Source organism: Dermochelys coriacea, chromosome 13, assembly GCF_009764565.3.
Source record: "Dermochelys coriacea isolate rDerCor1 chromosome 13, rDerCor1.pri.v4, whole genome shotgun sequence".
In the NCBI taxonomy this organism is placed as follows: domain Eukaryota; kingdom Metazoa; phylum Chordata; order Testudines; family Dermochelyidae; genus Dermochelys; species Dermochelys coriacea.
In genome coordinates this window covers 30,250,368-30,278,131 of record NC_050080.1, presented here as the reverse complement: position 1 = coordinate 30,278,131, position 27,764 = coordinate 30,250,368, and the positions used below count along the sequence as shown (strand labels likewise).

Below are 27,764 nucleotides of genomic sequence, written 5' to 3'. Positions count from 1 at the left end.
TCTCTCCATCTTGCACTGAGATGTATTAATAAAGCCATGCAGATGCCTCTGGTATGTCAGCTCAATCCCTATGAGCGTTTGCTTTGCTTTGGAAAGGTCACGTCCACAGTCCAAAATGTTCCCACCTGAACGTGATTGCAACCATAAAAAAGGGCAAGGGGCTGAGCTGAAGGACTGCCCCCCTGTAATCTCACCATACCCAGTATCCAGGCCTGGCCCAGTCCAGGAGCTGCTGCTGGGAGAGTTTGCAGGTGGGAGTCTCTCTCTTATGGAAACACACACACACACAGCATAATCCTCCCAAAGATGCAAACCTGTATGCACTGGGCTGCCCATCCAACTCAGCGTTTGCAGGATTGAGGCCTCACTTGCTGTCTTTTTCTGGTGCTGTTGGCCTCCTCTGTCACTTTCTGAGATGCTCTGCTGATGCCCTGTAAACTTAGGCCTGGTCTACACTTAAAGATTATACTGGCTTATCTATGTCAATGAGGGATGTGAAAAAACAGATCCCCTAGCGACGCCACTGTGCTGACACCACCCCAGCATGGACATGGCTAATCTGACGGAAGGGCGCGCCTTCGTCCCACACAGACCACTTGGAGACTCTGCTTGTGAACTCCATGTGTGGTTCTCTTACAGCATTCCCCATCGCCTTTACAGTGTTGGGCAGCATGCTGTCTATGATATATAGGATTCCTCAGCTCCTTAGACCACGGAAAGGAGAGGGAGGAAGTCTCTCTTGGCCTCCATGTGCTCAAGCTCTCTCTCCCCATTTCCACTTCCTTCCCATGTCTTCTACTCCCTGAGTTAATGGGCTAATTAATGTTCTAACTCGCCCCAGCCCATTCTAATCTGTCAGCTAGACACAACTCAGCCCCTCAGGTTTGCTCAGGGTGATTTCATTGGGGATGCAGTGATCAGAGTGCAGGTACTGCTGCTGTTGCCCAGCACTCTCACAGCACAGCGAGTGTCGTTCGGGGAGGCGTGCTCCCAGACCAGCGGAAATCCCTGTCTGGCAGCGCACGCTGTGTCTACCCAAGGGGGCGGTGCCAGCATGGTTTCCATCGTGACATAGCCCCAGACTTGTCAGAAAAATGCCTTCAGTTAAATAATAACAGCACAGGGGCGAGCTCACCCAGCCACCCACTGCTCCCCAGAAATGATTTAGGGCTGCGTCCTCCCTCACCCCATTCATCGCAGTGCACTAAGAACTACATAATTGACCTCCCCGCTCAGCGCCATGTGGGAAATTCAAAGCTTTCCTGGAACCACTGAACACTCAGCCCAGGTCCACATGCAGTTATTACACCAATTTACCTATGCTGGTTACGTGGTTTCGGGGGTAATTTCCTACCCACGTAGTTATACTGCTACAACCCTTAGCGTAGACACTGTTATACCAGGATACAGTTACTTTAGTGCTTGTCTAGAAGTAAAATGCTGTAGACACTATAAGCTGATAGCGGGCCGGGGGGTTGTTCACACCCCTGATCAATGTAGCTGGGTTGATCTAATTTTCTAGTGCAGACCAGCCCTTACACATATGTAGCGTAGTCCCCCACCCATATGGAAATAAGCTATACTGGTATAATGGCTGGTCTGCACTGAAAAGTTATATTGGCATAGCTAGGTCGGTCAGAGGTGTGAGAAATTCAAACCCTGAGTGATGCCGTTGAGACAACCTAAGCCCTGGTGTAAACGGCACTGGTTCAGTGGAAGAATTCTTCCCTCAACCTAGCTATCACCTCTCAGGGAGGTAGATTAACTACAGCAACCAGAGAACCCCTCCAATTGCTGTGTAAGCGTCTACACCAGAGGTGGGCAAACTACGGCCCACGGGCCACATCTGGGGACCATCCTGCCCAGCCCTTGAGCTCCTGGCCAGGGAGGCTAGCCCCTGGCCCCTCCTCTGCTGTTCCCCTTCCCCTGCAGTCATGGCTTGCACCTGCCCACCTCCCAGGCTTTCCAATAAGCCAGTCCTGCTGCTTTGAGCAGATGGTAAGGGGGACGGGAGCAGGTTAGATAAGGGGCAGTAGGTCCGTGGGGGCAGTCAGGGGATGGGGAGCAGGGGACGGTTGGATGGGGCAGAGGTTTGGGGGCCATCAGGGGATGGGGAGCAGGGGGCGGTTGGATGGGGCAGAGGTTCTGGGGGGGGCAGTCAGGGGATGGGGATCGGGGAGGGTTGGATAGGCATGGGAGTCCCAGGGGGCAGGAGTGAGGATAGTGGTCGGGGCAGTCAGGGGACGGGGGGGTTGGATAGGGGGTGGTCAGGGAACGAGGAGCAGGGGGGGGTTGGATGGGTCGGGGGGTTGAGGGAGGCAGTCAGGGGGCAGGAAGTGGGAGGGGGTTGACAGGGGCAGGGACCAGCCTGTTTGGGGAGGCACAGCCTTCTCTAGGTGGCCCTCCATACAGTTTTGCAACCCCAATGTGGCCCTTGGGCCAAAAAGTTTGCCCACCCCATGTCTACACTGAAGCGCTGCAATGGTGCTGCTGTAGCATTTGAAGTCTAGACACAGCCTAAGCATCTTGATACCAAAAGAAGTGCATCCACACTGGGGGATGGGGTCCAGCCACACCTACCCCAGTATAATTAAAGTGGTACAACTTGCCAGGGCAGCTTCTTTCTGTTTTTTCTTCACAAAACCCAAAGAAATTAAAAGCCAAATAACCCCTACATTCATGTAACATTAAGGTAATGTATTTACATAAACCCACAACATTGCATACACACAACACTAAGCTTACATATACATCCACACAGGGAAACAAAAGTTAAGATTCTCATAATAACATTAACTCACCCAATCTGTATTATTTTTAGTTACAAGTGAGGTTATTAGCTGTGTACACAGCATGGGCAGCGTGGGTAACTTAAGCTCACTACGCAAACTTTTACTTGTGCAATCCCTGTTTTTCGGAGGTTAAACTTTTAACCATAATGTTGTATTACCACATCCTTTCCCCATTTCATTTTTAATAATTTTATTAAGATAATGTTGAAGTAAAAAGAAAACAGTACAGAGTTTAGGCATAGAAGTTTCTGGTTATCAGGGAATAAGATACAGATTATCAAGGGATGCGAAATTCAGTTTAGGAGCGGGTGGCGTAAGGAATACTATTACTTTAGAGAGGAGTCAGAAGTTAAGGTATTTTCCCAAGGCCATCCAGGGGTCAGCAGCGCTCAGCCTTTTCTGGCTCCTAGCCCCAGGCTCTATCCTCTAGACTTGCAGTTCTCACACTGTGACATGCAGGCGGTAGTCCCGCGGTATGTGAGCTGGCTTACTAAAGTATGGTATCCGAACAGGAATCTATTACACCTATGCTGAGTGAAGGTGCCAAGGTAGGGTGCCAAGTACTAAGTTTCAGATGTGGTGTGCTAGGTCTCGAAGTCTGAGTGAGAACCACTCCCCTAGCCAATGCTGCCTCTCTACCTTTATTCTGTGACTGAGCTATTAATGGGCTTGGTGTATTGTTTTCCTCCCTGGCACTAGCCTACTTACACTGAACATCTGGCTCCATGGAGAAGTCTTATTTGCTGCCACTGATGGCAGTTGTGTGGCTGCCCGGGGCTCAGTTGCAGGGTGAAGTCTCAGGGTTCACCAGGGATGCTGGCTGTGCTGACATAGCTGGCCCTGTTCAGAGATGTCTCATGGGAGCTGAAGCAACAGCTTTGGACATAGGCAGGTTCAATCGGCATCCCTGCTCACAGGGCTGGATAGACATGCAGGAACACTGAAGGACAATAACGCAATTACTCTGTCTGTAATACAGAAAGCGACTGAACAGTGAGGCAACTCCAAGGGGGCTAACATTCTCTCCAGACCAGCCAGGCCATACTGGGCAATTCTTGGTTCCAGACAGCTGACTGCCACTGTCTCTGACAAATTATCCTGTCCTGCTTACCATGAGGAACAGTTGCTAGATAGAAATCATACTGTCATGGGTCTTGGTGTACAATTTCAGTTTGACAGATGTGCCACTCCAAAGTAAAAGGTGAAACGAGAGTGAACAGAGGGATATATATCCTGACAGCTCTTCATACTAGCTCTTCTTTCTGTGCTTCCCACCATCTCAGCTGCACACAGAAGAAGAATTTTCTGGAATTAGATTCACTATCGAGGCAGTTGCAGCTTTAAGGTGCAGTAAATATTCAATGCAGGAACAGAAAATGCCACCCAGTGAAATATGTACTGCCCTGAAACTGACCAGCCAGGACAAGGCAAACTTTTCACAGTGGTGACAGTGAGCAGAAACAGTGTCCACCAGTAGGTGGGAGAGCAAAACTGAGCAGGGGCTGGAGGGACGCATAAGGGTGCAGAGCTTAATGTTTAAGGCGTGAGGGACAAAGCAATGACACTCGTTGGGGATCTAACTAATCCTTCCCCATGCAAATGCAAAATCCAGCAGAACTAAGTTGCTAAAATGAGGTGCTGACATCTCCTTGTGTACAGCATTATTCTGTATGAGGTGACCTGCAGAGGACTTTTAAACATGGAAATTGTGACCTTTTCTGCTTCTTTATAAAGTGCAAAGAAGAGCTGGCAGGTTTAAAAACAAAGTGGGAGTGAGTCCAGTGGGACCGCACCAGCTGAAAGAGCAATAGTGCAGATGTTCACACTTTACTGGATGAAATGCCACTTTTGGGTCAGGACCACAACCAGCCTGGTTCTTCTCAAGATCTGACTGCAGAGCTTCTGAATGAGGAAGGTTTCAGAGTAGCAGCCGTGTTAGTCTGTATTCGCAAAAAGAAAAGGAGTACTTGTGGCACCTTAGAGACTAACAAATTTATTTGAGCATAAGCTTTCGTGAGCTACAGCTCACTTCATCGGATGCATTTGGTGGAAAATGAGGAAGGAGAGTTTTCTCTACTTCTGTGAGGATCCAACCATGCAGTATCAGGACAGGAGTTCTACTTCCCATGGAAAAGAGAATGGTGATTTCTCTTTAGAAGCTGTGGAGCCCGGGGTCTCTTCTTATCAGTTTGGGGCTGGGAAGCCCAGGTGCTGTTGTGGTGGAGGTATGTTTGGCAATACATAGAGTGTTGCAGGGACATGTGTCAAGGCTATAAATGAGGGATTTCAACAGTTTTCTGTCCAAACAGTGGTTAACATGCCAAAATTCTCACTGGTATACAAGGCTAAAGCATTTTAAACACCCTGGGAGGGATTTCAAAAGTGTCCAGCATTGGCCTAACTCTGTTCCCACTGAAATCAATGGCAAAATACCCATTGACTTGAATGGGACCATAGATAGGCTGAAGCTGAACCCACATAAGACAAAGGTGATGCTGGTGGGCAGAGGAAGGAGTTTGCAGCCATGGTGCAGCCTCCTTTGGTTGAAGATGCTAGTGCACAGCCACACTTGGTCAATTCAGGATTGCTACTAGATTCCCCACTGATATTAAGCTCTCACGTAGCAGTGTCCATGAGTAATGCTTTCTACCAACCCTGTTCAGCTAGGAGTCTCTGTCACATCCTTGCAGATGATGATCTGGTTTACTTTTTACCTCCAGTCTGGACTATAGCAATACAGAACACTGTACCGTGTCTCCTTATCAACATGGACCACATCACATATCCCACCCATCCTCTGCTCTCTACAATGGCTTCCCCTGGAATATCAAGTCAAGTTTAAGGTCTCAATCCATAACTTGCAGGGGCTCCATGCCTGGGCCCAAGATATCTAAAAGATCACATAAAGCTCCAGGATGTGGGCTGTGGTTGAAAATGTTGCTCCTCAGGCACCATGAAACTTTGTACCACAAAGATGAAGGAGCCAGACTTTCAAACTTTCTGCTATATGCCTAGCTAATGTGATCAGAGCAGCCCTGTTCATAACATTATTGTTTATTGTACAGCAGAGGCCCAAAATGAGAATGGGGGACTACTGTGCTAGCTACTATGCAAATGACAAACTAAACAGTCAAGACAGACAAACTGTGGGAGGATAAACAAAGGCAGAGAGAGGTGAAGTGATTTTCCCTAGGTCAGTGTCAAAGCTGAGAACAGAACCAACGCCTTCTGACACCAAGTGTAGTGCCTGGACCACATTGCCTTACACATAACAAACTTTTGAAAAAACAATGTTGGCTCTCTCAAATACTGTGCAGTTAAAGGAAATTCTATTTACAGCATGAACTGTTTAAAAGACAAAACCAAGGCAGCAGATGAAACATGAAATGAAAGGGGCCTATTCAGAACCTATATTATTCAAACCTATCCTAGTGGATGGGTTCATGGCACTGGGAAGCTTTTATAGAGAAAGATAAAACTTAACAACCCATGGGCAGGAAACCATAGCCAGCCTCCCGGCTCCTTGTGGCTCATGGGAGATGATACTTCCACAACCCCAGGCTTCTCCTCTCTCTGGAAGGTGTGGTGCAAGCGTCTCATGTGCTTGTGTATTTGATTCTGATCTCACGCTCTATGCACTAGTGTAATGACATTGATTTCAGTGGCTATACATTGCTAGAGTGAGCCCAGAATCCAGTCAAGGTTATTCCAGGATCATCTGTGAGAATCTCCCCAGGCCCACTGATGGGGGAGGGGGGCAAAGAGGGGAATTGCCCAGGGACCCAGGCGATTTAAAAGGGCCCAGAGGCCCCCAGACGCCCGGGTGGGCTGCAGGGCACCTAGGAGCACAAAACTGCTCTGGGCCCCACGCTTTGGAGGGATTCGTCACTTCTGCCCCGGCCTCACCCCCCAGGGACAACCCTGGCCCTGGGGCCCGGAATTTCTGTCAGCGGGCCTGCATCTCTCACCTTGCATCAGACAAGAGCCATGAAGACCACAGGCTTACTCCTACCTTGTAAAAAGGCTCTCTGGGTATTTAAGGTGGCATCCCAGCCTTTTGTATGCTCAAAGGTGTTTCAATCATCTTAATCATTATGGGAAAAATATTAAAAGTGTCAGGAAAATTCATCTCAAATCTCAATGAAGTCCCAGCTGGCTACAGTGCAGGCAAGAGTGATGTGACAAATTGCATTTGGAGGATCAGTCATGACACTTGAACTACTACATAGCAAAGAATACTCTTGGGAGCATTCTGCGCCAAAACATTAAAAATTCTGTGCCAAAAAATTTAAAATTCTGCAAAATTCTGAAAATTCAATTTCTTTTTTTTATTTATTTGTTACAGACATACTAGTCAGCTGATATGTCTTTAACAATACAGGCACACAAAAATTCTCCCCAGGAGTAGAGAGTTAAAGAAGTCCCTATGGAAACCCAATTCCTGTTTCTCTGCCCCCATTTCTGTGGGGGAAAGGAAATTGTGCACACACATTAATTTCTGCAAAATTATGCATTGAGCAGTGGCACAGAATTCCCGCAGGAGTAAAAGAACCCTGTTCAGGTAAATGTCACTGAGAAACCAAAAGAATTTCCCTTCTATTATTATTTTTGTGTTTCAGATGTATTACCTTGTTCTGTGTTCACAATGCAATATAAGACACTTATATAATAGATTGAATGAAAGATTGACCTCATTCATTTCCAAGTTTCCTTTAAGTCAGTCTTCGAATATGCTACACTCATTGCAGGGCACTGATAACACAAGAGCACCTACATTTCACATTTTGAAGTCATGAAAGGGCATCAGCCTAATGGTTTCTAAGTAATTAAGGACAACTCTATTACTCCTGTGCAGTAGCTTGGTTGGGGATGAGACCTCCAATTTTAGAAATTAAAGTCACCAGCTTTGTTTATGGGATTTTAGCCAAGAGGATTGTGAAGGTGGGTGGTGTCAAGCCCACCTAGAGCTGGTGAGGGCGCTATTAACTAGGAGTATAATAATGCACTGAAAATGGACTTTACCCAAGTAAAAGAAGAAAAGGAGTCCTTGTGGCACCTTAGAGACTAACAAATTTATTTGAGCATAAGCTTTCGTGAGCTACAGCTCGCTTCATCAGATGCATTCAGTGGAAAAACTTAAATTTGTTAGTCTCTAAGGTGCCACAAGGACTCCTTTTCTTTTTGCAAATACAGACTAACACAGCTGCTCCTCTGAAACCTGTCACCTTACCCAAGTAGTTCTCTCTCCCTAGACAGGCCTCGGGATGCCATGGAGGGAGCTGGGATCTAGAGCACCTCCCCTCCGAGGCCATCTCTACCACTGACTTCTTCAGCCCCTGGGCATGTCACTTCAGTTCCCTGAGCCTCTGCTCCCTGCCCCTGCAATGGGGATCCTGAAGTTGGTCTGACTGGCAGAGCTTTGGGGCTCAGTTGTTACTGTCTGAGAGCGCCATGAGGATTGTGCAGCCAGCCCCCTGATCGATGTGGGGTGTCAATAGTGGAAGTGATGGCAGTGGGGTCCTGCTGGAGATCACTGTGCTCAGCAGAGGTGGGGGGCGGGAGCACACGCACAGCTCTCCCTCCTGCTTTGCTCTGCTGTAAACCCTGCTCCTCCACAGCGATGAGCTAAGTGCTCCAGGGCAATGTGGGGGAGTGAGTCCCGAGTCCCGGTCAGACACTCTTCCGGGGGGAGAAGCGCAGATAACCCTGCGCAGTGACGGGGGCGCCGGGGGTACAGAGACAGTAACACTGGGGGGACTGGGGGTTACCCTGCGTGGTGACATGGGGGGGCGGGGTACCCCGACCAGTGACACGGGGGGGCGGGGTACCCCGCGTAGGGACACGGGGGGGCGGGGTACCCCGCGTAGGGACACGGGGGGGCGGGGTACCCCGCGTAGGGACACGGGGGGGGGTTACTCCGGGGGGGGGCCAAGCGCCCCCAAGCGGAAGCTTCCCGGCCCGGGATCCCCTGGCGCGTTGGGCCGGGGGGGCGGCTCCGGGGGCGGGCCCTGCCGGCCAAGCCCGCCCGCCTCACACCCCGGGCGGCTCCGGCGCGGTGCGCTCCCCGCTCAGTGCCCTGCCCGCCGCCCGGCAGGAGGATGGCGCGGCCGGCCGAGCGCGACAGGCTGTTCCGGGCGCCGCCGAGCCTGGCGCTGGAGGCCCACGTGCCCAGCCTGGCCGCCTACCGGGAGCGCTACCGCCGCTCGGTGGAGGAGCCGCACGGTGAGTGCCGGGGCGGGGCCAGGCCTGCCCGGGCACGGAGCCCCGGCCCCGCTGTGCCCGGCCGCCTCTCCCGCCCCGGGCCTGCAGGCGCGGCGCAAAGCCGAGCGCGGGTCGTTCCGCCGGGCAGAGCCTCTGTCAGGCGGGACCGGCAGCGAAAGCGCTGCGGGGCGCCCGCCGCGTTCGTGCTTTACTAAGGGCCCGAGGTGCCGGGGCTCGGCGCTGGCACAAATGAAGGCCCGGACTTCCCGTGCTCTTCGGCCGCCGCAGAGCGGCGCTCCCTGGGTCCGGGCCTCCCGCCCTGCGCTCACCTAGGGGACGCTGCTGTGGAGCCAGAACCGACACCCCTTCTCCCTTCGTTCCCTCCAGCCCTCCTCGGAGCGCCACGCCGCCGGGCACGGAGGGGGCGGCGCCGAAACGCTTCCTCAGCCGCCGCTCGGGGCTTCGCGCGGGCGGCGGGGCGCCTCGGCTCAAGGAGGCGGCTGCGAGGGGCCGAGGCTCCCGCTCTCCCGGCTCGCGGGGCGGCGGGAAAAGCGGCGCCGTCCCACGCCTTCGCCGCGGGCTGTCGTGGGCGGTGTGAGGAAGCAAAACCGCTCGAGGGCGGCCGGTCGGGAGGGCGAGCACGCCAGAAGGCCGGCGCCCTCTGCCCCCCGCCTTGCCGGTCTGCCTGCCCCCAAGATGAGCCTTATCTTTGCGGGCGGGGCACACGTAACAATCGCACAGGTCCCCCTCTAAGGAGATCACCAGCTGGGCAGACCTAGGGTGCGGCAGCCACGAACAGCCATCTGTGCCCACAAATCTACTGAAATGCCGAAGTCACTCCGGAGTGGCAGGTTTCAGAGCGGCGGCCGCGTTACTCCGTATCCGCAAACGGAAAAGGAGGACCTGTGGCACCGTACAGACCAACACATTTATTTACAGGTTTCAGAGTAGCAGCCGGGTTAGTCTGTATCCGCAAAAAGAAAAGGAGGACCGGTGGCACCTTAGAGACGAACAACTTTATTTATGCTCACATAAATAAATGTAAAAAGAAAAGGAGGACCGGTGGCACCTTAGAGACGAACACATTTATTAGAGCATAAGCTTTCGTGAGAAATGCATCCGATGAAGTGAGCTGTGGCTCACGAAAGCTGATGCTCTAATAAATGTGTTCGTCTCTAAGGTGCCACCGGTCCTCCTTTTCTTTTTACATTTATTTATGTGAGCATAAATAAAGTTGTTCGTCTCTAAGGTGCCACCGGTCCTCCTTTTCTTTTTACATTTATTTATGTGAGCATAAATAAAGTTGTTCGTCTCTAAGGTGCCACCGGTCCTCCTTTTCTTTTTTTCAGGCGTGACAATGGCACCCCAGAGGGTCTCTCTCCCGGAGGGTTGGGAATGGGGAAAGGGTTGACACAAGCTCAGGAAGGATTTTCTGAATGTTGGACACGGTGTGGAGGAAAGCATGGGCAGTTGTGTCAGATGCTGAGGACCGGGCAGTGAGGTGGAAGGTCCGGGGAGGACAGGGGGAATGAGTCATGGGTGGCTGGGTAGAGGGGGCAGAGTTATACAGGGCTCTGAAGGTGGGAACAAGCTTGAATTCGATATAGGGAAGGAGGAGGAGAGCCACTGGAGGGATTGAAAGATGGGGGCAGGGGCTTATTATGGTGGAAACTGGGCATGGGGGGAATTGTCTTAGCAGCAGTATTTTGTATGGTTTGGCAGTGGGGAGGGACAAATACTGGTTTTGAGGAGGTCCTTTAGGAGGCATTTGCTAGAGAAGTAGGCTGGCTGGTTATTCACCTCCCACTGTCTCTGCATGCCATCTCTCCTATGCTCTGCTAGGCCACCCCTCGCAGATATCTTTCCCTTGTCCTTGGAGGTGATGCACTCGGTACATTTCCCAGGGCTGTCACTCTGTTTTGATACTTCCTTGTAATCAAATGAAAATTACTCTGTGCTTGCACAGTACAAGTAGGTGTAGCGTTTTTCATCAGAACTGTGCGTGTTGTGTCAAACATTGCTCTTGGGTAAATGCCGGTGCTTCTAAACCTGTCAGTGAGCGTGGTGCCTTTGCTGTCCATATCTGAGATCATATTAACCAGTCCATATTATGGACATACAGTTAATTTTCTAGAACCACAGGAAATGGTGATGTTCCCAGGAATTACTCTCCATGACTCAAAGCATTTGAAGCTCAGAGTGGGCTAGTAGAAATATCTGCTTCTTGAAAAAGGGGTGGGGTTTTGTTCTGGAAAGAGTGGGCATGTTACACAATCTGCATGGTGTGAGGACACAGCGGGAGACGGATCTCTTGAACATTAGAAGAAATTGCAAGGTTGAAATGTAACATTATCTCCAAATTTTGGAAGAAGGTAAAATGCTTTCATGTACTTGAAGAATAGTTTGGTGGCAGCTGCACCACCATGTCTTGTAATCTCAGTAGAACCAGTTTTGTATAAGAGAGAGTATTAGAGGGGGACGTGATGAAGGTGGTAAAGGCTGCTTTTAAAAGAAGCCTTAGCTCATGCAAACTTTCATTGCATGAAGTGTAGCAGGTTTGCAGCCTCCACAGAATTTAACCCTATTTCTGTTTCCTAGGAAGGACCACTGAATTTTTTCTTCAGATGTTAAATGTGTCTTTATCCATTTTTGTCACTTAAGGTTTGACTGTGTTACTTTTGCAGAATTTTGGGATGACATTGCTAAGGAATTTTACTGGAGGAGCCAACACTCTGGACCCTTTCTGAAGTACAACTTCGATGTGACAAAAGGGAAAATCTTTATTGAATGGATGAAAGGGGCTACAACCAACATCTGCTACAACCTGTTGGATAGAAATGTCAATGAAAAGAAACTTGGGGACAAAATTGCTTTTTACTGGTAATGTTCTGCTTTTATTATAACATAGAAGTGTCTGCATGTAATCCTGGAGAAGTGATTCTCAACCTGTGGTCCGTGGACCTCTGGGGGTCTGCAGACTGTCTAAAGGGTCCACGAAAGGTGACTATGAAAATAAAGTTTCAGATCCCAGAAAAGGCATTCCGTTTTTCTGATCAATCAAAAGTATGTGAATACCCCCACTTACAGGTCAAAACCCGGAATTGTTGTCGTTACTGTAGAAGCCCACAGTTTAGCGTCCTTTCTCACGCTGCATCAAATGCCGTGCCACGCACATGGAACATTTATAGTTTCATTCTGTTCAGTCAGTTTTCAGTCTAAGACATCTATGGTAGGGGTCCGTAGACCACAGGTTGAATTTCCAAAGAGGTCTGCACCTCCATTCAAAATTTTTTAGGCGTCTGCAAATGAAAAAAGGTTGAAAACTATGGTCCTAGAGTAAAGCATATAACTGATACTGACTTCTGTTAAGGTACATGGTAAAACATAATGACCTGAGAGGTAAATGACGGGGAGACTCTGCTCTTTCCATATATATGATTAGAGTTAGCTTCCCAGTTAACTTCTTTAACTTCTTCAAACCTCCATGGTGTCTACATGCAAAAACATGAAGTGGTGAGATCCCCTACAACACATTTTAACTTTCTTTGCTGGCTTGTCAGAATTCCAAAATGGCCTGGCCTAGAATTGAGCATGTATTCTAGGAAGCTTGCAGTCAGCGGATGCAGATTTTCTAAATAATGTAAAAGCTATGCTGAGAAGATGGTGCATTGCTAGAGTCCTTGTGGTCTAGATGAGTAAGTGCTGGGACCTCCCATGTCTTAGTCCCACCTCAGTCACTGGCTGATAGCACCTACATACCCTTGTGAAGCAGATAAATGTCACTTTACAGATGAGGAAACTGAGGATCAGATATAAACTTCTGCAAAGTCACAAAGCAAATCAGTGTCAGAACAAGGGTGAAACCCACCTCCTGGCTCCAGTCTTGTGCTGTTTGGGCAAAGCTGCAGGCTCAAGGTGAAAAAGTCTGAATTTTGTGTGGAAAGCAAAGTAATGCATGGATATGTCAGTGCCGTTGAGTCCATGTGCCTTTCATACATTCTTGTTGAAGCATTGCGTGTTTTGCTTTTAGCCCCAGGCAAAACACTTCATTGAGGAAAAGTCTGAAAGTTTAGGCCAGTAACAGTTCTGAAAACACTTTCTGTAGAGTTATTTACACCTGGAATTCCCATCCTGAACCAAAAGAGCAATTGTTAGAAAACCTGGAGATTTGGTGCTAAGGTGCCATGATGAAGACTACTCGCTATCAGTGACTCCCAAAATGTAATAGTAGTTAGGCTACCTTACTCATCTTGAAGGGGTCGCATGCTGCTGTATCACTTGAACCAGACTGCATCTGTTTACATCTTATGTTCCCATGACTCCTGATTTCCTTAGGGTCACATGCAGTCCACTAAAAAACATGTACTTGGTTATAATATACAAAAGCTGGGCATGGTCATTCCACACTGCCTTTCAAAGGGACACGTGCCTCCAAGTACAAAGATATCAACTCCCCCACCAACAGATATGAACCTTTTAAGCATAGAATCCTCAGTTGTGGAGCTTATGTGGTAAGAACCAATGGTAGTATGGAAGGAAGCTGTACAGTGTAGTACTGCAGTCAAAATGGTACAACCCTCTAGACTGGATGCATTTATATGAGTATATTGGACCATGTCCACACTAGGTGTTCTTTGCTATCACAGGTATACTGATCCTAGTGTGGACATAGCTTATCCTGGCCAAAGCTGTGCTTTTACTGGTATAGCTTATTGCATACAGATCCTGAGCAAACAAGCTATACTGGTAAAAATACAATTCTGTTGGTATAATTATGTCCTTGCTAGGGGCTTCTGCTGGCATAGCTATGTCAATTGGGGAATCACACCTCTTCATACCGATTGACGTGGCTATGCTGGCAGAAGTCTGTAGTGTAGACATGGCCCCAGTAAAAAGGTACTTTAATACTGTCATAACTATTCCTGTATGGGGAGGAGACTGGTATAAGTCACCTTTATACCAATATAACTGTATCCACACAAAAGCTTTAACCAATGTAACTTCAGTAAAAAAAAAAATCACACCCCCTAAGAAATAGTTATACTGGTAATTTTTATTAGTATAGATAGGCCTACATGTTGGTGAAAAATATTTATTCACATACATACTGAATAAATTCTGCAGCTTTTCTTAATTTAAAATGACTCTTTAAATTCCTTATGAAAACTATTGTAAACTCATTCAGGTAAAAGTACACATCTTACAAACTGTATGGCAGGTTGGCGATTGGGCCAGGATTTTCTATATGCGTGTGCATGTTTTGTTCATTCAGGCTGGGCATTCCGACTTCATATAAACCTGCATGTAGAAGGTTCTGACAGGCAGTCAGCAACCTACGATTTCAACCTTCAGTAAGGGTAAAAAAAAAAGTTGTTTGCCTGAAATTCTTTGGATTTGATTTGACAAGCTTTATAAGAGTGTCTGACACACCAGAGAAATCCACAGTGGATGTCAGAGATGTAAATATTGGTTCTGGACATCTTGTAGCACTGATGTGGTGGTGGTAAAATAAATTTTAGTAGCACACAAGGGTCATAAATTAATATATTGTGGGAGAAATCTTCGGCTTGCCTATGAACATTCTAAAGCCGGCATGACCTGCTTGTTCTGAAGCTGGTGTTAGAATGTCTGTAGCTGTATGATGTGCATGCAGCGGTGACTCCTGGGGGGATTCTGCACCAAAAAATAAAAAATTCTGCACACAATATTTTAAAATTCTGCATATTTTATTTGTCAAAATAACACAATATAATCACACCGGTTTCAATTATTTTGGTAAATTATTTCAAAATACCTGTCAGCAAGTATGTCTGTAACAATACAGATAACAAAATAGATTCAATAAATAATTTTTGACAAATAGATTCCTCACTAAGTATATTAATACAGAACTCTCATTAATCATTCTTTTAAACTACAATACAGAAATGTATTTCCTGCACCCTGTAGAAGCAGTATAAAGACTTGGGGGTGTCGGGTAATTGAGGCGCTGAGGGAGAGGGAAGCGGGGAAGGAGCCTAGGAGTGAACTTGGAGGGTTGTTGGGTGTGGGTGGGAGAAGTATGGAACAGGGTTTTTTGGGGCAGGGGAGGGTTGTTAGGGAATTGGGGAGCTTCCCCCGTGCAGATGCTAGCTGACCCCTAGCCTCTCCTATTTAGTTGGGCATATCTTCCTCTGTTCCCATAGGTCCCACCGCCACCCCCTCCACTCCCGTCCCCATGTGGCCCTGCAACCCCACTCCCATTCAGCCCCTGTCCCAGAATTCCCCCCCACTAGCCATTCTGAACCCCAGTCTATGTGACCCTTGAGCAGCTCCATGTGTATTTCTGTCTGTCTGTCTCCCCCCCCCCCGTGCCCACCCCCCATATCCTGTGCCTCCTCACCTGGCCCTGTGGGCAGGGTGCTGTGAGCAATGCAGCCTCTCCTTCCTCTCCATGGCTGGCTACCACGGCTGGTGAGTCAGTTGACCTCTGTTCTGGTGTCACAGCAGCACCTGATGGGCGAAAGGTGTAACTGTAGTGCCTCACTGGCAGCATGTATTTTGTGAGGAGAAAAAATAATCTGCAGGGAAACATGAATTCTGTGCATATGCAGTGGTGCAGAATTCCCCCAAGAGTAAGTAGTATAAGGAACATAAAGCACATGTGGCTATGGACTTGAGGAAAATATGGCACAGTAGCTATGGAGTGGACCTTTAGGAAGTCTGTAACCAGGTGTTGTGAGGGTCAGAGGGTGAGCATTGTACACTGGGAATATGCACACAACTTAAAGTACTTATTGCTCCCCCAGAACTAATTATAACTATTCCCTCCACCCCCACATTAGTGAAAAGCACTCAGCCATCTCTGCAATACAAATGTTGGAGTTTAGATCCAAGTATTTTTGAGCTATGACATGCCAAAAAGACATTGAGAAACTCTTCTGAAAGTCAAGACAGCTCTTCTAGGGCAGGAGTTCCCAAAATGGGGGGCTGCAACACAATCCCACATGGTCCGCCATAGGCGGAGTTTGGCAGTATTGTGTCGCATAGCCCCCCAAACTGTATACGTTGGTGGAGTGGTGGCCGGTGATGGTCCCTGCCAAGGGCCAGAGGAGCCCAGCGCCCCTGGAAGGTGAAATGGAGGCAGAGGGTCAATAGACGGAGCCAGCCCCAAGAAGTGGTGGCTCCCATGGCAGCTGAAGGAAGCAGGAGGGTTCGTGGCCAGCCCCGCTCCCTAGCTGCCACATCCAGCGATGTGTCGCTGTCAGCCCCACAGTCCCACCAGGGATCGAGGATTGGTGGTGGACGATTGGGACCATCAAGGTAACAGGTGGGCCTGACCCGAGTGCCTGTCTGTGCTTAGCACTGGCGGCCCCCAACCCCTTCCCTCGTTCCCAGGCAGGGGGTGCCTGTCAGGCACGCCAGGGTGCTGGGTGGGTAACTGAGGTAGGGCTGCCAGATGACCAGCTCAAGGCATTCAACAGGCTGCTGAGGTGGAGGGTGTTGGCGGGGACTGGCTGTGGCACCTGCCTGCACCCTTCACCCTCTCACTGGCCCCAGTCCCTGCTGAGGCAAGGGGCCATGCATGCCCAGGGTGCCCCCTCCCTGACAGATGCAGGTTAATAGTGGGCCACGGTGCCTATTGCAGCTGCACAGGTGGGCCTCGGGAAAAAACTTTGGGAATCCAGTTCTAGGGAATCCCTAGATCGGGAAATACCTTGACTACTTGCTATCAATCTTCCCTCTTGGGAGGGCTCTTGTCAGGCTAATTTGGAGGCAGGTGGTTAAATTTTTGCAAAGTTAAGAGGGAGAGAATTCAAGATTATGATGGAATATAGGTCACCAATTATTGACAATGACTAGCTCCAGAACGTGGTGCAGATAAATATGCGATGTGGTTTTTGTGCTTTCTGGGGAGGAGCAATTGGCAATGATGGTGTGTAATGTAGGGTCTGGTAATAAAAACCTGGGAAGGGAATACCAAAAGTTAGGTCTTGGGCCTGATTTTCCTCCCACACCTGACTGAGAGTGACATAGTGCTTTGGATGCAGTTGCAGTGGCATTACTCCCAGTTTACACCAGCGTGAGAGAGAGGAGAATCATGCCTGGTTTCGTTAGTCAGAGGTTGCTGGTGGGGTGATATAGCTCTATTAATTGTCACCAGACCTCCCAGAGGGATTGTTTGCAATTGACTAATGTTGAAATTTGTAATAGAAGACTATTGTAAAGTGGCCAGAGCTGCTGGGGGGTGGGAATTGAAAGCCAGAGCAGAGTTGTAGGCTTGATGGTATGTCAGGGTCGTAACCGCTGGCAGAAGTGTAATTGTTGCCCACATGGGGTTGCTTTTTTGTCACAAAGGGCAGCAGTTATCTCTCTGATCTCTTGCCTCTGCGTGCATGGTGCATATCACTTTTATTTCCTTTGATAGGACTCTCTTTGTCGATAACAAAACTCCAGCAGGAATAGAGACAGCAGCCATCTTGAGTAAATGCAAGATGTTTTCAGTTTCTTCTCCTTGCAGATCGTTCTTGGGCATCTCCTGCTGCCTGGAAACATTTGAAAATACTTTTATTTCCTGTCCCCTGCCACTTGTGATTCCTCTTTCTGTGATTGGTGTTGCTGCGACAGCCTATAAAGCAACAGAAAACCAGGAAATGTGCCCCAGATAATTCATTTGTCTGAAATAAGAGATCTTTGTCCTAAATGCAGCATTGCAGTTAGTTACCTGGTGCGGAGACTTCTTTGAGATCACAGGGTTATGTCACTGCCTCAGTAGTTTGAGGTGTTAAAAATAAATAAATAAACCAGACAGGAGGGTTAAAAGGCAAAACTTTGTTACCTAATACCGCCCTGACCTCTAATTCCCAAGGTAGAAATATGCCCTTCCAGGGATTGCCCACATCTATTCCACTCTAGAGGGGTGCATACCCAGTGTACTATCTTGAGTACACTGGTGCACACATGCCTGGAGCGGATTAAATAATGCAACACATCTCGAAGAATAACAGTTACAGTGTAGGTAAGTAACTGGATTTTTTTTAAACCTTGGTCTGTGTGTAGGAGAACCTGTAGCATGTAACTTGGCCTCTTGGAGAAAGACAGCCTGTCCATGGTACAGTTGCAGTGACAGCCATTTGGGATTTAGGGGCCTGGGGATGTATTCAGGGAGAAGTGGGATTGGAGCACTAGGGGTTGCTGCACATGAGGACCAAGGGGCGCTGGCAGAGCAGTGAGGGGTGCCTAGGATTGGGGTAGCATTGGCATGCTGCTGGTCAGGTGGGACAGTGGCATAGCTCTGAGAGTTCTATGGCGCCTGCCGGCTCTGATCATTTTAAGAACGTCTTGGTCACTTGCTTTCTTGAGCATGAAATATGAATCATCATTTTTAAAAGGGGGAAGCAGAGACAGTAACAAATTCTGGCAGTTTACTGTAGCTCTGTTAAAAAAGAAAAAGAGGATATTACAAGTAATGGGCTTGCCCAGTCTGAATCTGGGGTAAACATAAAATGCTGTGTTAAGAAGGAGCAAATATTAGGATGAATTGTAGAGGGGAAAGTATCTGGTAGAGTCGCTACTGCTTTGGCTGATAACCAGAGTATTTGGGCATTTATTCCAAAATTCTTCAAATAAATCTCTCTGAAAGGAAGAAAGCTAAGTGGGTTTAGAAATGCAGTGCTGGAAAAACCAGACAGTGTTCCCTGACTGCTGCTAAGTGTTGTTAATAGGGGACCAGGAGACTGGAGAGATTAGTTATTTAATACAGCCTGCCAATGTGGACAGTAGATGACCTTGATGTGGACGTATACATGATGGGAGGACTTGGGGTTTTCTGCACATTATAAAGTTCTCCAGAATCTCAGCATTTTGCCCAGCTGAGGGCCACATTGGCAAATTTTCAAGAGCATAGATTGGAACGTATTGCTGCTATCAACTTTCAGAGTTGGCAGAGTGGCCCCTGGAAACTACAAGCACATTGCATGCTGGTGACCATCTCCGTCTGAGCAGCCTCACGCACAGCTTAGGATGGAGCTCTGTATGCAGTCTTCATAGGCTACCCCTCCATATTAAAGTGATGGCAGCTGTAGGTTGTGTTTTCACCATGCCTTACTCTTTAAAGTTTCTGACCTGTAAGGCTTCCAAATGCCTTCATACCATAAATGGTTGAGGAGCTTTTGCCTTTTCTTCTGGGCAACCTGACACATCAGCACACACCTCACCCGTCAGTGTCATTTGCGTATTAACTTTGAGCCCCAATCATGGTAGCAGTCTTTTTGGTGCTAGCCCAAGGCAAGCATTGGACCAGTGTTGCTATAACATTGAGGGTGGATTTTCAGAAGCACTCTGCATTGGCCTAGCTCTGCTTTCACTGCAGGCTGTTGTAATGCTCCCATTGTCTTCAGTGGGGCAGAGTTAGGCCATTGCTGGGCCCCTTTGAAAATCCCACTCTCAGTCTCACTTTGGGCAGGTGATGAATGCAGGCTCCTCAACGCTCATCCTTCAGTTTAATAACTCCCTGATTGATTTATCTTGTGCCCAACTGCTTGGCCTCTCTAAACATGATTGTCTTGGTGCAGGCACAGCACAGCTGACCTGATGCTCTTTAAGAGAAATAATGCCACTTGGAAATTGGAGAGGGTAACATTTGTTTACTAAGAGCTCTGTTGAAATAAATGACGTATCTTTCAGCCCACGTGTTTTACTGCCTATGATGTTCTAATGAACTCAGCTGGCCAGTACCAGCCCGTTGTGTATAGCGTTGCTGTTTCATGTACCATGCTGTTGGTAACCCCCTACAGTCCATCCCTGTCAATCATTTCTGTGCTCTCCATCCTGCCAGAAATAACCAGCTAATGCACATACCCAGAGTGGCTGGAATAAAGCTGTAAACAGTAAAATATAGCAGATATATTTGAATAACCCAGACATTTGCTGTCCTTAAAAATGAGGGTAAAAGTGTGTTGTAGCCTAGTTGTGCAATTTGAGAGTTCCAGACTCCAGGGGATTGTTCTGAAACTCGGCGCAGCGGCAGTGCCAGCTTTTTCAGTGCATGAGAGACATTCCTTGAATCTTGCAAGAATACTGCCCTGCTTCACAGAGCTGTGGAGGGTGAACCCATTAGTGTGTGTGAGCTGCTGGATGCTTCATTGATGGGAGCCCCAGAAGCACCAAGACAGAGCTGGATATTAAAACATGAAGCAGAGAGAAGCCTTTATGTTGTGGATCAAACTTACCCATCATCTGGGTGGGGATGGTTTCTGCCAGTGACTCTTAATGACTGGCTGTCTTTTGAAGAGGCACAAAACAGGAAATAAAAAAACCCTTCAAAATTTTCAGTCTATTGAGGGATCCTGGAAGAAAACCTGAAAAAATGACTAAATAGGCTAATGCCCAGACAGAGAAAACGGGGGGGGGGGGGGAGAGAGAGAGTCTACTGAGAATGGGTGCAATCCTGGGGAGTCTCGCAACATATCTCCAGCCCCAAGTCTACTAGTGTGGGGTATCAAGATGGACATTTTCATTGCCCAATAGGCTTCCATAGCTCGTCTGTCAAAAGGCCAATTCCTGGGTGTTCTTACTGCAAAATGCTTCTGCACTATCTGAGGTGGAAGCCCTCAGTGCAGGAAACTTCCCAGAACTCAGAACTTTCTTGCCAGCCAGACTTTCCAGGTGCCCTAGTACATATTGCCAGCAAAGTATGCCCACAAGCTGCCTGACCCTAGGGGCAACCACAGATGTTTGTGGAGTGTCCTTGCGAGCATATAAACACTGACTTGAGTTAAAAATCTAGTGTTGACAAACTCATGGGTGTGACTTGCCCAGAGAGCCTATCCTTAAAGTAAGGGAGTAGTGGAAAATTTGTAGTGTGTAACTGAAGTCAGAAGCTGGACTGAGAGAGCTTTAGCTATGTTGGGACACTGCATTTCAGCTGATTTCGCCCTTGGTCATTCAGCGGTGATGTGTTTCTCGTTCTGTGGAGAGGACTGATTTTGTGTCATACCTGCATCACAGCTGGGGCTGGTCTGAGATACTCGCTCTGAGTGCTTCAGCTCCTGGATACTGAGTAAAGCCAAACTAGTCTCAGTTTGGAAATGCTGAACTTTTTGTTCTTCTGTTTAGCAAAGGCCATTGAGATCCTGGTGAGCTTCTCTGAGTGTTGTCTCCTAGCTGGTTAGCACTGCACTAGCAGTGGCAAGGTTGCACAAGAGCTCTTCCCCAGGTTTGGCTCTGAGACCCCACTGGTTAGTGTGTGTGTGTGTGTGTGTGTGTGTGTGTAAAATACAGTCGAATGGCTTCCCAGCTCTGTTTGGATGTGGCAAAGGTGGGGAACTATCATTCGGTTCGGATATTTATTTAAAAAGCACAAAGGACCAGAGAAGAGATTGAAGGGAACTTGGTGTTTGTTCTCTTAGTGAAGTTATCCATGTAGATCCTCCATATTCAGCTGTTAGGTATTAGGGTGTGGGAGTTTATTTGATTGTAATTTAAAGCTAGTGTGATTAAATGAGATTAGCTTTTGATAGGTGTGGCTGCAGCTGAGATGGGGCTAGGCAGAGTCTCTTGGCAGCAGGGCTATGCATGGTAAAGTGTTTCCCGATCCTGTTGGCTTGGTCTAAGGGGAATGGTGGCTAGGCCCAGATACAGTTGCCAGTGTCTGGAACTGGTTTCCAGGGCAGTTTTCTAAATCAGGTTGGGGACTAGTGTCCATTGAACTCCCCCCCCCCACCCTAGAGTGAGATGTAGAACTAGGCTTTCTTAAAAATACACATTTCTTAATGATTGGAGCTTCAGAATTCCGGCTTTTATTGAAGAAATGGCCCTGTGACTCACCCTCAAAATAGCCTGTGTCGTAAACTCTCTGCCCCAGCCATCTCAGTGGAAATGCATTAGTCACAGAGGAGACGTTGGTGACAATGCAGAAACACATCAGAGCAGTAAAATCCCTTTGTCAGTTTAGCACAGTCTGTTTCGGCCCAATGATAGGAGTGATTTGTTACGATTTTCAGATAACTGACTACTTTGTTAACTGTTGGAAATGGCTCACCTTGCTTGTCACCATGAAAGGTCCGTCCCCCCCGTCCCCCCCGCTGGTGATGGCTCATCTTAAGTGATCACTCTCCTTACACTATGATGAAACCCATTGTTTCATGTTCTCTGTGTGTGTATATAAATCTCCTTACTGTATTTTCCACCGAATGCATCTGATGAAATGAGCTGTAGCTCACGAAATCTTATGCTCAAATAAATTTGTTAGTCTCTAAGGTGCCACAAGTCCTCCTTTTCTTTTTGCGACTAGACTAACATGGCTGCTACTCTGAAGACTACTTCCTAAAACCTATAAATCTGTGCTTGAAGCATTGGCTCGCTTGCCCTGTCACGCCAGACATTGTTATCCAGACAGGTAACTTACAGGTTCTTTGGTAATTTGGAATTGTTTTTTCACTTCTGAAAGCTGAGCAAGAACAAAGCTTGAAGTCTGCATGGCAGGTGTAGGCTGCTAAGGCGTAGAGAAGTGCCAGGAAGTTCTTCTGTTGTGTTTGCAGCATTGATGGATGTGCTTGGTGAACTTGCACATTGGCTACCTCAGTGCTTGTTGCAGGGACTTGTGTGTCTGTCAGATTGAAATGTTCCTGGCTGCAATACTGAGGAATACGTGAAGAGAATAGGCTGGCACCAGGACAGTGAGCTTCTTGCTTTAACAGAAGGCTAAAGCAAGTAGAGGCGTGGGGTGGGCTGAGATGTGACCCAAGGCATCTCAGTGTAGAAGCTAACTCATGACCAGAACGCCTGTCCAGAAAACTAACTCCAACCTTCCTTGTTCACAAGTCCTGTGTGTAAGGCAGGTCACTGAACTGACATCATCATTGGAGACCTACAGAGCTTATCACCTGCCAAGACTTGAGGCTGGGACTTTTTCTTCTGCAAACAGTTGGTGTCTCAAACATCTAGAATGGTGCAAGGAATCCTTATGATGCTTTGAAACGTTAGTGGGGCCATCAACTGTAGCCAGCGAAATCCAGAGCCTGGCACTTGGCAGGTGAAGGGAGGGGAATTCCTTAAACTTACAGAACCCGGAGAGACAATGTACAGTCTAAACCAGTGAGTCTCAACAACTGGGCAAAAATTCTTTTAGTTTTCCCCTTTTCAAAGTCTTAGCCTGATTATTGAACAATAGCTGAAACTTTAATCCAGGCAACGACAGAGTCCACGGATCCAGAGCTGGTGTGGCATTAGGGCCAAAACAGACCTGAGCTGCCACAGCAGGAAAGCCCAGTGCAAGAAGGCTTCCGTGCAGAACAAATCAAGGTCCCACTCCCTGTCATAGGGTGCAACCTCTCTGTGAGGCTGGGCTGATAGCAAGACGCAGTTGGGAGCCTACATAGGGATGTTTCCTTCCATTGCTCCCCAGTACCATGTTTGTTTTCCCTGCTCTGTGGTCGGAAGTGGCTTAGGATGGTGCTGCCCTCGGATGATGAGTGTCCCGGGCCATATAGGAGGAGAGCCGAAGGGAAAAGACAATGACTGCTCAGTCTCTTTTTCTGATGCATGTTGCCTTTAACTAAGGGCTTGTATACACATGGAGCTATTCAGGAACAGCCATTCCTGAATAACTCCATGCGTGGATGTGATTATTCTGGAATAAGTGGTTTGTTCCTATGTAACTTAACCACACTTGCAAAATGCATTAAACTAGAGTTACACAGGAATAAAACACTTCTTCCAGAATAAGCCTGTCCATGCATAGAGCTATTCAGGAGTAGCTGGCCTTGAACAGCTCTATGAAAAGACACACCCCAAAGGCTCACAGTGGAAGAACAGAGCTGTGTCCTCACCTAACAATCCCCTTTTAGCAAAAGACCCCTAAGATAATGTTCACCCATGTTCACTTGCAATACTGTTTATGTGGAAGCTCCCACGCACAAAGCGTAAGCCAACAGCTCAGCTAACTACCTGAGTTAGGGAAGGAGCTTCCAGTTTGGATTATTCCAGAAGTGATTCCTGAGTCCTTTTTCATTGCATTGTTGTCATTGGCAGAGATTCAGTTCCAGGCTGCAAAGGGGCAGTAGTTTGAGCTGCTGTGGCAGTTCCTATTTGTTAAGTATAATTACCACCTACAATTTTTCTTACGCATCTTGTTTGGCATTCGTTCTCGCTCTCTCTCTCCCGGTTGGGTGTCTACAATTTATGGCTCTTGCAAGATTTCTTTCCTGAAATTGCAGTGCATTAGCAATGATACATCTCTGGAGACAGTAACTGAGTAAGAAGCCAGACTACTTAACACAATACAGTCAGAAAAATAGATTACCAATACGGTGATTAAATTTGGTGGTCCAGTTTAATTAATGGCAGGTTAGATGAGGAAAAACACTTCTCTGTTAGGAGAGACCTTTAAATAATTGTTAGAATGTGACATTTCAGACATTTATGTGGAAATAAAACTAGCTTTTTTGTTTTGCTGAATGGATATCCATATCCAGAAACTGTAGTTGGAGGTAAAAAAAATCTGTAGGGGTGAGCTTTAGATGTGTGATGTGGAGGGGGTTTCTGTCTTATGGTTATGAAGACCAGACAAAGTGGCACATTCTTGTACGCCTTGGGATCAGTGACTGACTCTTGTAATGGGGACAGAGTCTAATGGTGTCTCTGTAGCCAGTTAGTGACTTTCTCATCTGATCTGGTTGCAACACACACGGCTGAGTTGTACTCACGTGGCAGCTTTTCTGCCTCACAACTATGGCTGTGCATGTTTGTATGGCCAGCACTTTCCATGCTGCTTAACCATGTTTGTATCAATGGAGTGTATTCTGGGAGAACCTGAGTAGCTATTCCATACTGCCATTCCCCCTGGTTGAGAACCACTGCAATAGACTACTGGTTTTCTTGCTTTCACTAGAGTGAAAACAGTAGGGCTTTCTCTAAGTCATAAGAACAGCCATACTGAGTCAGACCAGTGGTCCATCTAACCTAGTATCCTTTCTTCTGACACTGGCTGCTGCAGATGCTTTTGGCAGTTGGAAGTTTAAGGACACCTGGAGCATGGGATTGCATCCCTTACCATTGTGACTAATTGCCACTGATGGACCTATCCCCCACGAACATATCTAATTCTTTTAAACCCATTTATCTTTTGGCCTTCACAACATCCCATGGCTATGAGTTCCATGGGTTGACTGTATGTTGTGTGAAGTACTGCTTCCTTTTGTTTGTTTTTAAATCAGTTGCCTATTAATTTCATTGGGTGACACTCATTCTTTTGTTATGTGAAGGGGTAAATATCACTTCCATATTCACTTGCTCCATACCTTTTATGATTCTATAGATCTGTGTCACGTGCCCCCTTAGTTGTTTCTTTTCTAAGCCAAACTGTCCCAGTCTTTTTAATCTCTCCTTGTATGGATGCTGTTCCATTCCCCTCATCATTTTCATTTCCCTTCTCTGTGGATCTTTTGCAATTCTAATACATCTTTTTGAAAATGAGATGACCAGAACTGCCACAGTATTCAAGGTGTGGGCATACCCTGGATTTATATAGCAGCATTATGTTTTCCTGTTTATCATCTAACCCAGTGGTTTCCAAACTTGTTCTGCCGCTTGTGCAGGGAAAGCCCCTGGCGGGCCGGGCCAGCAGGTAAACAAACTGGCCCGGCCCGCCAGAGGCTTTCCCTGCACAAGTGGCGGAACAAGTCTGGGAACCACTGATCTAACCCTATCCTAATGGTTTCTAACATTGTTCGCTTTTTTGATTGCTGCTGCACGTTGAGTTGATATTTTCAGAGAACTGTCCACAATGACTCCGGGATGTCTTCTTTGAGTGGTAACAGCTAATTTAGACCCCATCATTTTGTTTGTATATTTGGGAATATATTTTCCAATGTCCATTACTTTACACTTAACAACATTGAATTTCATCTTACATTTTGTTGCCCAGTCACACAGTTTTGTGAGATCCATTTGTAACTCTTCGCAGTCAGCTTTGGACTTAACCATCTTGAATAATTTTATATCTGCAAATTTTGCCACCTCACTGTTCTCCCTTTTTTCTTAATCTAGATCATTTATTCATAAGAAGTGGGTTTTTTACCCACGAAAGCTTATGCCCAAATAAATTTGTTAGTCTTTAATGTGCCACCGGACTCCTTGTTGTTTTTGTGGATACAGACTAACACGGCTACCCCCTGATGCTTGACATTTATTAATAAGTTGAACAGGACAGGTCCTGGGATGGATTGTTGGGGGACCCTGCTATTTATCTCTTTCCATTGTGAAAACTGACCATTTATTCCTACTCTTTGTTTCCTGTCTTTTAACCAGTTACTGATCCATGAAAGGACTTTCCCTCTTATCCCATGACTGCTTTACTTTGCTTAAGAGCCTTTGGTGAGGGACCTTGTCAAAGACTTTCTGAAAGTCCAAGTACACTATATCCATTGGATGCCCCTCGTCCACATGTTTATTGACTCCCTCAAAGAATTCTAATAGATTGGTGAGGCGTTATTTCCCTTTTTACAAAAGCTGTGTTGACTCTTCTCCAACATACCACGTTTGTCTCTGTGTGTGATGATTTGGTTCTTTACTATAGTTTCAACCAGTCTGCCTGGTACTGAAATTAGGGTTACCAGCCTGTAATTGCTCGGATCACCTCTGGAGCCTTTTGTAATAAATCCATGTTACATTAGCTACTCTCTTCTATCCTCCAGGTATAGAGGCTGATTGAAACGATAAGTTACATACCAGTTAGTCATTCCTTCACTCCCTCTTGGGTGAATACCGTATGGTCCAGGTGACTTATTACTGTTTAATTTATTAGTTTATTCCAAAACCTCCTCTACTGATACCTGGATCTTGGACAGTTCCTCAGATTTGTCACTTTACAAAATGCCAGACACTTCCCTTTCCAATGAGCAGTAATTGTGAAAGGGGGGCTGAGTGTGAATGATTAGCTTGCTGGTGGTTCTCTTACTTGTTGATATTTTGTATTTGCGAGGGCGTTTTGGTGCATGAGTGGGTTTGGAGTGCAATCAACGTGGCAACCACTTCTGGAGACCCTGGTAATTGTAAAGACCAAGGGTCTGAAAACCTGGGACATGCGTAATCAGCCAGATCTTGTTCTGCAACACTTCCCTAGCACATTTTCCTGTATGAGGCACTGAAGTGAACTTAAATGCAGATGCATAGAGGTATAGCGTCCTTGAAGTTGCTGAAGTAAATATATGTACTTGGTGTTACATCCACATCTGTCTTATGAAGGAGGACAGGTACTACTTAACTCATCTGTGCAAACAGGGTGTAAATTTAACCATGAGAGTAGTTAACCAATGCAACAATTTACCAAGGGTTGTGGTGGATTCTGCATCATTGTCAAATTTTAAATTAAGATCAGGGTGGATAAAAATCAATGATTTATTTAAAAAAAATTTTAAAAATCGGATTTTTTTAATTTTAAATTGGATTGTTTCAATAAAATGCTCTTTGAGGAAAAAACCTATCTAAAGATAGTTTTAATTAAGATACGTTATAGCTCAAAGATATCTCATCATGGAATAGGGATTATAAATTCTAATTCTATGGTATGAGACAATATATTCATGTAACGTTTAAGAAAAGTTTTGTAAATGAGTTCCAATAGTTCATGGATTAGGGACCAATCTTATGGGGTTCCAGGGGCTTCTGTATAGATTATTTAGGTTAATCTTTCTATCTACCCAATGGGACTCAGTGCTCAGTCTAAAAGATACCATCAGAGATGCTTAGTTTTGCAGTTCTCAAACTGCGGATTTGTGCCTCCATAGATAA

The 27,764-nt window shown here is 46.9% G+C and overlaps 1 protein-coding gene across 3 annotated transcripts in view; it reads left to right on the top strand.

Moving 5' to 3' along the window:
- Positions 1-8,776: 8,776 nt before the first annotated feature.
- Positions 8,777-27,764, top strand: part of ACSS2 (acyl-CoA synthetase short chain family member 2) — a 79,592-nt gene continuing 60,604 nt past the window's right edge. Inside the window, exons 1-2 of one of the 3 annotated variants that reach the window (XM_038369545.2) lie at positions 8,777-9,014; positions 11,678-11,873. In XM_038369545.2, coding sequence (XP_038225473.1) covers positions 8,891-9,014; positions 11,678-11,873 — 320 coding nt within the window. In that variant the 5' untranslated portion in view covers positions 8,777-8,890. The remainder of the gene's footprint in view (positions 9,015-11,677; positions 11,874-27,764) is intronic. The other 2 variants (XM_038369544.2, XM_038369543.2) reach the window with 2 other exon arrangements.